This window comes from Excalfactoria chinensis, chromosome 8, assembly GCF_039878825.1.
Source record: "Excalfactoria chinensis isolate bCotChi1 chromosome 8, bCotChi1.hap2, whole genome shotgun sequence".
Lineage (NCBI taxonomy): Eukaryota > Metazoa > Chordata > Aves > Galliformes > Phasianidae > Excalfactoria > Excalfactoria chinensis.
The window spans coordinates 13,944,749-13,958,918 of record NC_092832.1 but is presented as its reverse complement, the minus strand read 5'-3'; the positions used below and the strand labels follow the sequence as shown (position 1 = coordinate 13,958,918).

Genomic DNA, 14,170 nt, shown 5'->3' with positions numbered 1-14,170 from the left:
AAAATCCTTATCTGCACTCACCCAGTGCTGACAAACAAGGAAGCTGCCTTCAGAGAAGTGGTTAAACTATTCCTGCTGTTCTTTCTGTCAGCTTCAAAATGGTTAACTTTTTCACAGAGATCACTGCTGCTCTCAAGTTGGTTATGGATGCCATTCAAGAATCTTAAATTAGAGTTACAGAAGATGTTTCCTTCTACTTGAGTAATATTGTTTTACCCCCTAACTCTCTTAAGACTCCTCTTGCTAACCTAGAGCTTGTGATATCTTTTGGCCTCCCAACCTCCAGCCCTGCAAAGCATCTGGACTTACCTGGACTGGGATCAATATTTGCCAGGAGCTCAAGGTGAGGTCGAAGACGATTCAGGTTAGCTGGATCTCCAGTCCTCTGAAGAGCAATAGTTAATTCCTGAACACTCTGTGCAAACGAGGCTGGGGTCTGCAACTTAAAAAAATTATAATAATTAACTTTCTACAGGCAAAGCAAACCTCAGGGTTTCTCATGGTCGCTCCACAAGACCAGAAAGCTGCTAGTTTACAAAACTAGACTACATTTTTCTCCCCAGACAAACTGATTTCAGCACCTTGTATTAAATTCTCCCTACAGTTATGAACACACCCTTTCTTTGATATTGTAGGTTGAAATATATTCCTAGAGAAACCAAATAGGCTGACATTACTTCTAGCAAAGTACCCACGATCTCTTCTGTGTTGTGTTGGCACCCAGAAATAAATGCATCTATTAAAATTTCAATTTATATAAGATTTCAGAGGAGTCAGTATCTTCAACTTCTGAACCAACAGAACTGCATTCTGAGTACAGCAGCCAGGAAAGAGCACGGTGGAAGAAGGAAAAAAGATTAATAACATCCCACATTTTAGCATTTATAAGTTCTATAACTCTGCCTAATACCTTCAGGAGATGTCTGGCAGGACATCTGAAAACATGGGCAAATACATGAAGAATACACAGCAGCTCCTGAAGTCAACCCTCCTGAATGGCACTCAAAGCAACTGTTTTCACAGCTTTTATAACCATTCACCAAGACATTAGGGCTCAGTTCTTCCCACCTAATTTAGGCAATTTTATGAGTTGTCTGATCTAATGTTTAGGGGGAATCCCCTGATTTAAACATTTGGAGGGAACATTAGACCTATGTTCACTATGAACAAAACGTGATTTGTGCATTTAAGAAACACATTTCATCCTCTCTCTTCATCTGAGTACAGAGTAAACAACTGCTTTCTTTCAATTGATGACTAGTCCCCTGCCTGAATGCATGAACCATTAGTTTCTTTTTCTGTGTCGGCAGTTATCAGGCATTTAGAAAGGGCACATGCCAATCATGCAGCTAACTTCTGTGGTTTTTCATCTGCTGAAAGAGGTAAAGGAGAAAGAGATGGCAAGATGACAGAAAGGAAAAAGATTCACTAGATTACAAACATAAATTGCAGTTATTCAAGCCGTAACAGGTTTTATAATAGGGCAAGTGATTAATGAGTAATGTGAGTACACCTAGGCACAACGTGCAAATCTAATTATTCAAGTTACAAGCACATACGTCTACAACAGCTGCAAGCAAGATAAAGTGGGCCGATTTTAGGTGGCTTTACCTTGTCAATGATAGACTGCATGTGAGATTTATGAGACTGGTCTCCATACAACAGCGAGGACCACTGATCTGGTGCAATGCGTAAACCTGCTTCCATAGCAATTTGAACAATCTGGGAATCATGTTCCCTTCTCAGAGCTTCATAAGTACGAAATTCCTCCTTCAGTTGCATCAGGGAGGAATCTTCATCGCGCTTTGTCACCTAGCAGGGAAAAACAAGCCAAGTACAATTACATAAGATGAAGTGAAGTACAAAGCAAGAAAAACATTTAGCCAGCAGTGAACAATGCTATTGGTTCCTACTAAAATAACATGCACTCTTCAACAATTGCAATCACTATGAAATGCATTGCATACCAACTGTAACTCACTCACAATCTGACCCAGACATTACCTGCTGCAGCGCCACACTTTATAAACAATATCACAACATGCACACTTTGTTTCTCCAATCAGGTATTTCATGTGCATTGCATTTTCTGGTTTGTTTGTTTTAGAACACAATTACCAGCAACAAAGCACTTTCTCCTCATTTAACAAGACTGAAAGACATTTAGCACATAAGAACAGGTGCTCAAATAGCACGAAGCACCAAACACAGCTTTCGTTCTCTTTACTACAACTCCAACATATTCCACTGCCTCATATTTCTTTGTTTCTAAGCACATCACCACTCAATTAACAGAACCGGCAATTTTCCAGTTTCAGGCCTCTTCCAAGGAAATAAATTACACTGACTTGCATACAGGTTTAGTCATGGTACCTCCATTAAACCTGGACAGATTCCCAACTTAGATTTACAGCTTAAAATTGCAATTTCAGTCCACACTGCCATCACAGATGTAGAAATTCTCTAAACACATGTGGGACTTGATAGAAATATTTTCTGTAATCATTTTTAGACTCACGTAATCATATAGGACAATGAAAACCAAACAGCAGAAATCTTTTCAGACATGGTGCATGTGTATTAAAAGAATTTTACATCGAGGGATCTTTTTGTTATATGAAGAAACATTTTCCTGCATTATGAAATCTCTGAGCAGAATCTTCTTCATACCTTGAAGCACGAGGCTCTGTAAAGAAGCTGGACAACATGCCCAATGCTAGTTTTAGAAGCCTGAGGAAATCGTGGCTCCAGCCTCTGAACCACAAAGAGAACCAAGACCTTTCGTGACAAGGCAGATCCATCTTCCAGAGCCAGCAGAACCAGCTTTAAAGCCTCTTCTTGCATAGCTGTGAGGAAGAAAATGAAAGAGAACACACACACACAAAAAAAAAGAATGAGAGAAGACCAAGGAAGGTCTCTGTGCTGTTTCATGTCTCCCTACAAGCAAAGGTAAGAGACTAGGTACAAGCCACACACACAACTTCCAGATTCCCAGAGTCTGGAGTATCAGATGATAGGAAGATTTCTTCATTCCTGTCTATCTTGATGATTTTTTAATTCTATTCTCATATCTATAACAGAATGCTGACAGGTTAAAGAATGGCAAAGCTGGTTCCCATGCAGGTAAAAGAGCAATTAGTGCCCACACAACCAAATGAGGAGCTGTACCGCTACATATTTTGCTAGCAAATTAGCCTCAACGTTCCTTGCAGTGGAGCCAAAGTTAGCATCCCAAAGCTGGTCTTCTTCCACTTGTTTCAGTGGTAAAAAGCTTCTATTTTAAGAAACTGGCCTCTGTTTCAAAGAGCTCTTTTTAGCTGGCATTCAGAAAGTGAACTCTCTAAATTCAAGTAACCAGTCTTTGTATTGATTTATTTTTAGCAAAAGGCAATTCAGTGTTCCACGTGAAAGAATTCAGATTTTGAAGCATGTAACTTCTAAAAAGACATGTATACACATATACCTGCAGGTATCAGATCTCTCCCTCCAGCTGTTTTGTATGTTTATTTCCCTTGGTTAGGAAAAGACAACACATCTAGTCACCACCTTCCTGTTTCTAGGAAGGTCCTGCTTCTCCAAAGGATAGCAGGAGAGACTACTTCCTATTTTATCGCAGCACAAGAACAAAAGGACATCAATTGTTCTGAATTTTATGGAAGACCTGCAAAAGCACTAAAGGGGTGAGAAAGCCTGAGACAGCAGCCCAACAGATACATCATTAACTCTGAAGACCTACAGTTAAGAAATCAGGCCACAGCCTAAAAGAAAACAAAAAACAAAACAAAACAAAAAAAAAACCTCACAATTTCAGTCATAAGGATGTCCATTTCTCAATCCCCCTCAATTCTGAATTGATTCCAGAGCAAAGAAGTATTAAAAGCAACATCACATACCTGGCCCAAGGAACTGGCACCCTCTGGCTCTCACTGCAGCCCAGAGGTTGGAAGAGAGCTGCTGAGGATTTTGATGCTGAAGAATGAGCTCTGTGACTGTTCTTTCACCAAGTGACCGTGCTGCACGCATGGCTCTGATCCGTCCTTCTTCCTCCACTAGCTGGCAGTGAACCAGCGTCACAAGCTTCCTTTGCATAGGACGACTCAGGACACTCTGAGTAGTACTGTTCAGACCCACACCTTCAAAATAAAACAAAGGAGAAAAGAAATAAACTATCTTGTATTTCCTCTTCTTGTGCCTGTGCCAGTCCTGAATTACTGCTCTGGAGAAACACAAAACTACTTCTCCTGATGCCTACTTGTTTTAAATAGAACGCTACAAAGAAGGTGTATAAATATGTTTTTGTCAGTTTGTTTCACTCAGCATTAGAAGCTAACAGTGCAGTCAGCCTTCCCACAGATTTATGTTTCATTGATTGATTTGGCTCTCTAAGATAGTGCAGCCTCTAATGAATTCTCTCCCCATACTAAAGTCTGTCCTGAGCCTTCTGCTATGGATTCCCAAGTGTCTCCTCAATGGTAAAATCATATTGCAGTCCTTCCCTTAGTCAGGGGCTGCAGGGATCACTGCCTTCTTTGACCATCTGTTTTCAGACATCAGTTTCTTAGCCTGTGTGTGCTTTATTAGCTTCTACATCTAGGAAGGAGTGACAGATTGAAGATCATCATACATAAGGCAGATAAAATACAAAACTCTTCAACTCAGTTCTGTTTTGCTGTGCTAGAATTATTCACTGACCCTGCTCTTGTGCACAACCTTGTTTATACAAAGCATTACTTCTCTTTTATGCTCCATATCCAGTAACTTCCCTGTTTCAGTTTTTTTCCTCTGCCACAAACATGCTGGACTACAGTTATCTCAAAGCCAAAAGAAGTAAAAAAATATGAATTTTATTTTTACCTGATTCGCTTTGAGTTCCTTTACCAACGCTAAATACCTCAGCTTTTGCCTCAGTAGTAGTTTTGACACAATGACTTTACTTATTTCCCTTAAGTAAAGGCATAACCTTAACGCTTAGGAAAGCAGTTTCAACATGGTTTTAAACTAGGTCTATGCCCATCTATCCCAAATAGGCTCAGAAGCCATCTGAGGAGTTTGTTACACGCAGTATTTCCATCTAGCATCTTCCAAAGAAACCACGCAGGAATTACCTCTTGCGCTGCTGAGTGGTTTGAGGTACAAAGCTAATTCTTCCACGCATTTTTTGCTCTCCTCGTAATGCTTGGTATCTTCAGCTCCACTACATATAGTAATTGGCTGCTGCTCAGGAACCTGGAAGGAGATGACATATTTATGACAAATGCACAGAAATAACTGGCAGCCATGCTCACAAATACCACATTAAGTTTGTTAATACCAAGCATTTCCTGGTTTGTTCTCTTCTGCATTTTTCTACATTAGCAAGCAATTGTTTCAGCCTTAGTAAACATACTGCAAAAAGCTACTAGTTAAAAACAAGATTAAATATGTGCAGGAAATGTATGATTATTCTATCAGATTTCTTTCATTCAGTTGCTGACAGGAAACAGAAACATGACAAGAGATATCAACATTTTTTGCAACTATAATTTTTTTTTGCTGAAGTCATGTGCGTATCGGGACATCCCCAAAGCTGGATGATCAAAAATAGAACAGATCAGATGAACACTGATTTACAGGAAAGTGCAGATTCGTATCCAGGGCCTCACAGCTCTACAGTCATCCTGGGATAAGCAATCTGAGCTACTTGGATTAGTGGGAGAAAGACTTAGCAGCAAATACACTAGGTCACTCCTGCAGTGTATTTTGCCATCAAGTAGTAAGAGGACATTATCCTACACAGCTTGTATAAACACAAAGTCCAAGTATTAAACTGACATCACAGGCCCCACTTGGTTTCATTTTTATGATATTTTGGTTCTGGTATTTATCTCTGTATCCAGGTACTAACCAGAAACCAACATAAATGTATGTTGGATCCTCACCCCCAAAGTTATTTTTTTGCTGCAATTTTCTCCAGTTAAATTCTTACAGCTTTAAACAAGTTTGGAGGTGCAGCACAGCGCTGCACAGTGCCCATAAACAGCACTATTCCAGCAACCAACTCAATAAACACACAACAGTATCAACAACTGGAGTTTCTCACAAGACTAATCGCAAGCTTTTTTGCATATGCTACTCAAGTACAAACAGATCTCAGACTTTGACTTCTATTATTTCCAAGTCAATTTCCATTCCACCAGCAATAACACAATGCTAATCCTGTATAGCTGCTTACATGACCCTCAATCTAAAAGTGCAAGCCTTTAATGCTTGAGCTATGAACCTGACAACCTTCGCATGTAACACAGCCATGCAGAGTACCATTAGGATGGCAGCAATGAACATAAGTAAAATACATACCCAAACACACATATTTATGTTCATCACCATGCATACAAACAGGAGTTTCCCCGTTGATTTGTGTAGGAAGCCATCTGTTCCAGTTAGAGGATGTCACTTACACAAGCCCAGAAGGCCAGTCGTGCCAGATGCTCATTCTGGCACACATCACAAAGTTACTACTAGTATCATTTCTGCTTCAAAAGTTGGTGACAAAAAAAGTGCCCGCGTAACATACAGGCAACAACAATTAGGACAGTTAATAGCACCCCAAAAACAACACCAAGATAGGATGCATCTGGCACTTTCACACCACTTACAGGGGAAAACAACAAGCTTAATCACAGCAAGCCAGGAAGGCTGGTCTGGATGCTTTTCATGGACCTCTGCTTTTGAGCAGAGGATTCTGCAGCTGTGCCTTACAGAGGTCAGACATAACTGTTTCAACTGCAACAGTCTTAGCTGGCCTGGATTAGTGGGCTTTGGGAAACACACATTAGCACCTTCAGCATTCACTTTCATGTTCACAGAACACTCCACAACCTTTTCAAAGCTGCTGCCCTTTTAGCAGCCTGCTTCCGTCTGTAAAGCTACACAAGCAGAACTGGCTCATTGATCAAACAGCGCACGCATCTCATGCATTTCTGCCGAGACAGACACTGCCCTATAGGGTAGTCTCTGCCCTACCTACTGCTGGAATTGTTATTCTGCACAATTCCCACATACCCTTGCAGGCTCTGCCAGCAGCAGCAACTTAAAATGCAAACAGAGCATCACAGCAGCAGCTGCTATAGTGGGCTGGGGCAGGAACCATAGAATCATCGAATGGCTTGCTCAGCCCTGGATTTCAGTCTGGAATCAGGCAGGGTTGGTTTGGCACATGTTCACAGCTGTGGTTTGCAATGCAGTATGCAGCACAACACGGCCCACCAGACACAAGCTCACAGAAAACTTCCCCTTTTCTAGGAGAAAGATGGCACAGGAAAACTTGCCAGGAGTTCACAAAGCTATTGAACCCTGCACATCTGCACATCGCTCCTATTTCTCCTCTTTGCAAGGAAAGCTTTAGTGTAAAATCCAAAACAGCAGCTCAAAAGAGATGCAACTTCATCTCAAGATGAAGCAGGCATTGCGTGGGACAATAAAACTAGACACTTATTTGGTGTTTTCAGGAGTCTCAGGAGATGAAAAACCTTTCTTCTCACACACACAACACCGCTAAGTATCTTACAGCAGAGCTTGTGAGTAATTTGTCCTTTTGCTGGGTGCTGCTATACACAGTTCCATTGCTCCCCATGCATTCACAGTTGTAATAATTGTAAGAACAGCACTGACCAAGTGAAAAAAAGTACAGCCACAGTTTATGAAAGTCACATGAGAGCTGCACGTTAATTCTGGCTTCGTCAAACAGTTGCTGGAGGACAACTGAGAAATCACTCAAGTTCAAAGCATTTTCACTTCCCCATCTCAAAATATCTTCTCAAGAGCATGCCAGACGCTCCAGTCTCTTCTGTTTACAACGCCTCTTGAGAACCTCAAAATAGATGCCCTGCAGAATGAGTTCATGATTTTCATCCTCATTCAATATTCCATTTTCTCAGACACCACACCCTTTGCAGTTTTCACATTTACATAATATCACAGACGTCTCCCAACAGAGAACAAGACCGGAAAAATCATCTCAGACTCTTTTATTACTTTCAACTTGTGTTCTTTCTGAGTACATCTGCCTTGGCAATGAGTGCAGGCCTCCTGGCAGCAGAATGGCAGCGTGGCCGTGGGAAGAGGCAGGTTGTGACAGCATGAGAAGGGTGACCAGGAAAGTGTGACACTGCATCATCTTGTACCAGGAAAGAGATTTGGAATTGGCAGTTTAGCTGTTAAATTATCAAGTGAGTTGTTAAGACAAGCCCTGCAATTGTAATCTTCCCCTTTTTCATGGGCTATCAATTCATGACATTCCCAAATTCTCTCCCCATCCGCACGATTCCATTGCCTAATGTTTGGAATCGTATTTATCACAATCACGGGTGACTACAATAGAAATTAAAGTGCCACAGGAACTTTTGCCACTTGACACCACCCATCTGGAATGTGAACAATGCTGTTTCATACGCCACAGAAAAGAGGGAAGAAATGAGATGACACATCCGTGACTGTGCACCTTCAAAACACTGGCCCAGCAAATGTTTAAAGCAATCACATAATAGCAAGTAATCTGTAGATGCCTGAGCAGTCAAAATTCAGAACTTAATTCCATTAGAAATAGGCTTAAGAGATTTCTTCTCTATCTGAGAAGTTTAAAAAGTTTCAAATCCAGCCTATGAATGCTCTAATAAATCCTTTTTGATTTGTATTAAAGACCACCATCCCTCTTGTTCTTCACTTCTTCTCTCAGCTCTTATTTAGGTGCTCAGCTATTTCTAGCTCTCTCACGGATAGTAACTGTTACCTTCCCCACTATCCCTTCTCCCCCCGCCTCACTTGAGTGCATGGTGAACCACATGGCCAGTGCCCCAGAGCACAGCCTGTACCCACTGCCGATGTGCACCAGGAAAGCAGAAGGGTTAATTTTCACATCAAGTATGGCTTTCAATCGGGCAACAAGTTCACTCATTGGGAAATGATGGGGAGAGCCAAAATGGACAAACAGGCAGTAATTCCAAGTAGAAACTGACACTCTTCAATGCTAGAGTAACCAACTCTTCAGGAAGTCAATGCTGTTGCCAGAGAAACAGGCACTGCTCCTCATGGTGCCCATGTGACAAATGTAGCCCATTTTCCCTGCTCACTTCATCCACTGTGCCTGTGTGAAAGCCAGCCAAGTGACTTGCCCTGGAATCCTATCACTGCTGCCAGTCACAGCAGAATAGATTTGTTTCTTCAAACTGCCTGTTCTCTGCCTCCAGCAAAAAAGCAAACAACGCTTGTAAGTGTGTACTTCCCAAATGCTTCCCCAAAGGGAAAAGAGCAGCTAAAAGCTATAATTGTGTTCTACTGTATTTGCTTCTAAAATGAAGCCTCTCTTATGGAATTCATCATTTGAAAGCAAAGTATTACAGGTTTCCAGGCTCAGATTCAGGTGTACAGTTTGCTGGAGATTAGGGGAGGTTAAAGACACACAGCCTACTAAAACTAAGCCACAAAGTGGAACAAGAAAATGGATTTAGTTTCACACCAACACTGATGGTGCTACCCATTTCATAAGCTGACTTTGCTGCTCACATATTGTTTTTGCTGATGTTTATTAAAGAGAACCCATCTTCTTAAAAGGACAGAGTTCAAAGTTAACATACTTTCTCTGTACTTTTCCTGTCCTTTAGCCAAGCTTCCCCCCCCCCCCCCCCCCCCTTGTATCAGAACTTAAGACAAGCTCTAGACAGCATGAAAACAAGAAATAAGCCACACTCCTCAATAAATGGAATGAAAACAAGAAGTGGCAAAACCACATCTGGAACTAAGTCACAGAACCTAACGAGAAGTATCGTTAGCAACATCTTAGCTTCCCCCCTTTCTAGCTCCTCTGGAATACAACTCATCTCTTTTCCTTGAGCTGTGCACTTCCCTGACTTTCCTACCGCCTCTTCAACTCAGCCGAACTCAGGCAGCTGAGCAGCAAATGGAAAACAATGACCATGCTAAGATGACCACATTCCTTCTATATCTTTGACCTTACTCATAAGTTAGATACGATCACCCCTGCTTGCCCCTATTTCACAGTTCCGTCCAGCCTTGGCAAGTACAGGTCACACAAAATTACTGATCGACTAATCAGTAAGCTTACACTAATTTCAGTCTGTGCTGCAACTGATGAACAGGGCGACCCTGCTTCCCACTGGCCACATCTTTGCCTGTTTCCTTAGGCTGCCATTAGTAGCAGTGCTGCAGGACTACTCTCACAGTTCATCGCAATTCAGTTGATCCCTGAGTAACCCTTGAGTAGAAAGGCCATCTTGGGCAGCCTCCCCCATACACCTTTGGGAGTTTATATTAACGTGCCAGCTCATGAAGTTACACTTTCAGAGTTCAGTTTCAAATTAAACATAAGGCAGTACAAAGGTTGCTACCAGAGGGGTCTGTTCCACTTCTTCTCTTCTACATCCTGCTTTTGGGGCACCTGATGACGAGCCCATTGGGTCAACCATGTAAAGCAAGTAACCTACTCACAAAAGGAAAAAAGGCTTTCCACCAGATTAACTCACTGATCCTGATCCAGCTCATCCTTTCAGCAGAGTCTGGCTAAATACAACTTAGGGAAGAAGGAAGAGAACAGAACACGGTGACAGCCCACTGTTACACTAAATCACAAACACAATCAGTGATTGGCAGAAGATCTGAACTGCTGTTCCAGTCATATCACCTACAGCACGTCATGGCTCAAAACCTGTAATCACCAAAGAGATGTCTACACAGTCACATTCTTTAACCATTAATTGTTTTCCTTCTTTCTTTTTAGAGGACAACACAGGAAGAGGTAATAAAAAAAGCACTGGTACCTGAGCACCCACTAGCTGCAGTAAAGCTGAGTTCACAGGAAGAAGTTCAATATCTGTGTTGATAGTGGTCTGGTCAAAAGGGCACGCCTTACGGTGGAGCTTGTTGAGGCACATCTTGCAGACAGTGTGGCCACAACCCAAGCTGATGGGCTTCCGGATCGTTTCATCAAAAGTCTGTGTGCAAATTGGACAGGAGAGAAAATCCGTCCACTGTGGAGCTTGTACAGGCATTGTTTCAGGAGTTAATTGACAAGACAAAAATCTAAAGCAGATTCCACTGGAATCAAAATCTTTGAAAAAAAAGTCTGTTTGCTTTTAAATATCTTCTGTAAGTACAGACAGTCAGCACATAGTGTGAAACATAACCTGAAAGAAAACAGAAACATAAAATTAGCATTTTCTACTGGAACGGGCATCTGAAATTCTTTGTGCTACTTAAATACCACTTGTGCAGGTAGAGCTGAACCAGGAGTGCAGCTCTGAAATATTTAATGGACTAAGTCACGACCTGTTTTAATTCCAGCTATTTTCTGGCATTGGAAAAGAAACTTCAATCTTTCTGCTCTTATCTGTCTTTAAAAGAAACAAATCAAGATAGTTATCTTACCAAAGATACAAGGCTGGATTAATTACCTTTCCATTTTTACGTTTTCCTTTACAAATGATCCAATTAGCATTAACTAGATCTGAGTCAAAACAAGAGAGCTTCTGAAGTGCTGCTGTATTGATTCTACCAAAACGCTTCTTACAAGTATTCATTAGAAGTTTGAATAATTGCACCCAAACGCTGTATCACAAGCCAGTTTCCTCCCAAGCACAGGGGCTCTGGGTTGGCACACGATGACTCTGTGGAAGCACTGAGCTGCCACAGCCTCAGAAGACAGATTAATGGCTCAGGGTTATGGCCAGGCACCACTAGCATGCAACGCAGCCATGCACAGTGCCATGTACCACTACTGCAACACCACCAGACTGCAGCTGATCTATATGCCTCCCTGGAGGCATTCGGGGCCAGGATAGATGGGGGGCTGTGAGCAACCTGGTCTGGTGCGAGGTGCCCCTGCCTTATAGGAGGGTTGGAACTAGATGACCTTAGAGCTCCCTTTCAATTCAAACCATTCTATAATTCTATATGGAGCTATGTTATCCCACATGGACCTACCTGGGTACACTTCCCATGCCCTGGGAATCCCCATGCATTATTGAGTGCAATCCTGCACTGACAGCTTGCCCTCCATCTGTCTACAACCAAAAGAATTTACAGAAGTTACTGTCAACTTTAAGAGCCATAACTGTTTCTCAAAGACCCTTCTCTAACCTTGATCTGGACTGCCATAAAAGCAGAGCTGCATCATGTGATGGGAAATATAAAAGAATGTATGTGAGAGGAAGTTACATGAAAAGAATCATTACCAGAAGCAATATTGGTAATGAAAACAACATTCTGACGCCTGGCTCGCTTTCTGTCATCGGTGAAGGTAGCAGAAACCAGCTCAGGTCACACTGAACCACTACTAAACAGATTTTTCTAAACCAATCACTTCTCCACATGTCACTGGTTTAGGTTCCATCCCAAGGTGTGAGCACTTGCTTGCTATTATCTGTTCCAAAAGAAGCAAACCTAGCAACCTTTTAACAAACCTTAGCTTAAAAAACAAACACACAACTCAAAGGCAGAAAGAAAGTTCAAGTTAGAACTTGCACTGTTCAGAATCAAAGCATTTTGAAATGGCAACAAAAATCTGATGCCAAAACAGAGATTGAAAAGCCTCAGGCCTTTGTTCCAGAATTTAGCACAATGTTGTTCACACTTCACATCACTTTGCCAGGGCAAACAATGAACAGTTACATGTTAAGCTTCTAGCCATGTTTCAACAGTGAATCTAAAGCTTGGTTCTAAAGCTAATGGAAAAAATAATTACATCTATCGTCAAAAGATGTACAATGCTATAGGGCCACTGCTAGGCAGCCAACAAGGAATGAAGAGGAAATCAGTGCTGCCCAGACAGGTGGTACTGAGGAAGAGGCATTGCAGCTGTTTGAACACATAGGTATTCCACATCCCTGCAGTAGGTATTACCTTGAAATGTCACAAGACCTTTCTGCAAAGAGCAGAACACAGCTTCATAAACCTAGAGCATGTACTGCCATACTGTGAAATACCACTCGGTGCTCACAGCTTAACAGCTGAATCACATCGCTTCCTTTCCACCATGCTGGTATTAAAAGATCCACCGATAATTTCCCAGGCTCCTCCCCAATTCAGAAGTGATTTGAACAGCCTAAGTGAAACACTGATTATTAACCACTATGTTAATCCAAGCATTAACAAAAAGAGCAATTTTTTACTAACTGAGAAAATCTAAAACCAGATGCTAAAGTGAAACTGCACTGCCAATGCACAAAAGTAGATGTGAACATGCAGGCTTCACTATCCCAGTTTCTCAACTGGAAAAAAATGAGCTGACATACTTTAACACAAGAGTTAATTTAAAAAATAAACAGACGTTGTTCATAGTCATGCATCTGGCCACTCAAGAACACCAGCATAACAAAATAGATCACTTATTTACAGCCTTAACATGAGGGAAAGTTTTTGCTTTCCAGTCGGGGAAGGGAGGTAATAGGACTGCTGATATCTTACCGTGGTGGGTTTTGAAGGGCTGGATAACAAAGGAGGCAAAGCTCATAGCCAAGCACAGCACACAGACCTGTCCTCTATGCACCAGCCAGCTGGGCTAGAAGGGCTTTCACACAGATACAGCCTCTGCAGTGGAAATGCAGTGACTCCGGGAGCAACAGTTAACAGCTCTCCCGGTGACAGGCTTCCCTCCAGCCCCTTGCTGCAAGCACCCACAGCCCCAGACTGACGCCTAAACGCTAGAAGAAGGCCACTGGTAGCACTGACAGTAGAAAGTACGGCTGGGAGAAACCTCAGGGAACCACCTACTGTTGTACAGTCTAACTGCTGAAACAGATGGCTATCTAGCTTGAGCCAGCCAACCTTTCCCCACAGAGAAAAGGAATAGCTGTCTGAGCAACAAACCCTGCTCTGCTAATAAACCTCCTCGGCTGCTCAGCACAGAGCTGAACTTCTCCAGTGTCACATACAGTAGAAATGACGCTGCAGGGGCCGACAGCTCTGGGCTGTGTGTGTGTGCAGGCTGGCCCTGAACTAAGCTTTCCACAGCTGCTCATGTACACAGCTTTGGTCTCACTGCGGGGTCCTCAAACACAGCACCAAGCAGAATCATGCACTGAAATACAACATAAATACCACCCAGAATCACCACAGGCAGATGGTGCATCAGTAAGAACTGAGGCCAGGTAAGAGATGTCTCCTTGCAAGCTTTGCAACT

The 14,170-nt window shown here is 42.2% G+C and overlaps 1 protein-coding gene across 8 annotated transcripts in view; it reads right to left on the bottom strand.

Annotated features, from left to right (window-relative positions):
* RC3H1 (ring finger and CCCH-type domains 1) overlaps positions 1-14,170 on the bottom strand; it is a 61,969-nt gene that overhangs the window by 30,670 nt on the left and 17,129 nt on the right. For all 8 annotated transcript variants that reach the window (XM_072343717.1, XM_072343708.1, XM_072343712.1 and 5 more), the window contains exons 2-7: positions 10,812-11,177; positions 5,106-5,226; positions 3,894-4,133; positions 2,671-2,846; positions 1,612-1,812; positions 310-442 (exon numbers count right to left, since the gene is read on the bottom strand). In XM_072343717.1, the coding sequence (XP_072199818.1) occupies positions 310-442; positions 1,612-1,812; positions 2,671-2,846; positions 3,894-4,133; positions 5,106-5,226; positions 10,812-11,042 (1,102 nt within the window). In that variant the 5' untranslated portion in view covers positions 11,043-11,177. The remainder of the gene's footprint in view (positions 1-309; positions 443-1,611; positions 1,813-2,670; positions 2,847-3,893; positions 4,134-5,105; positions 5,227-10,811; positions 11,178-14,170) is intronic.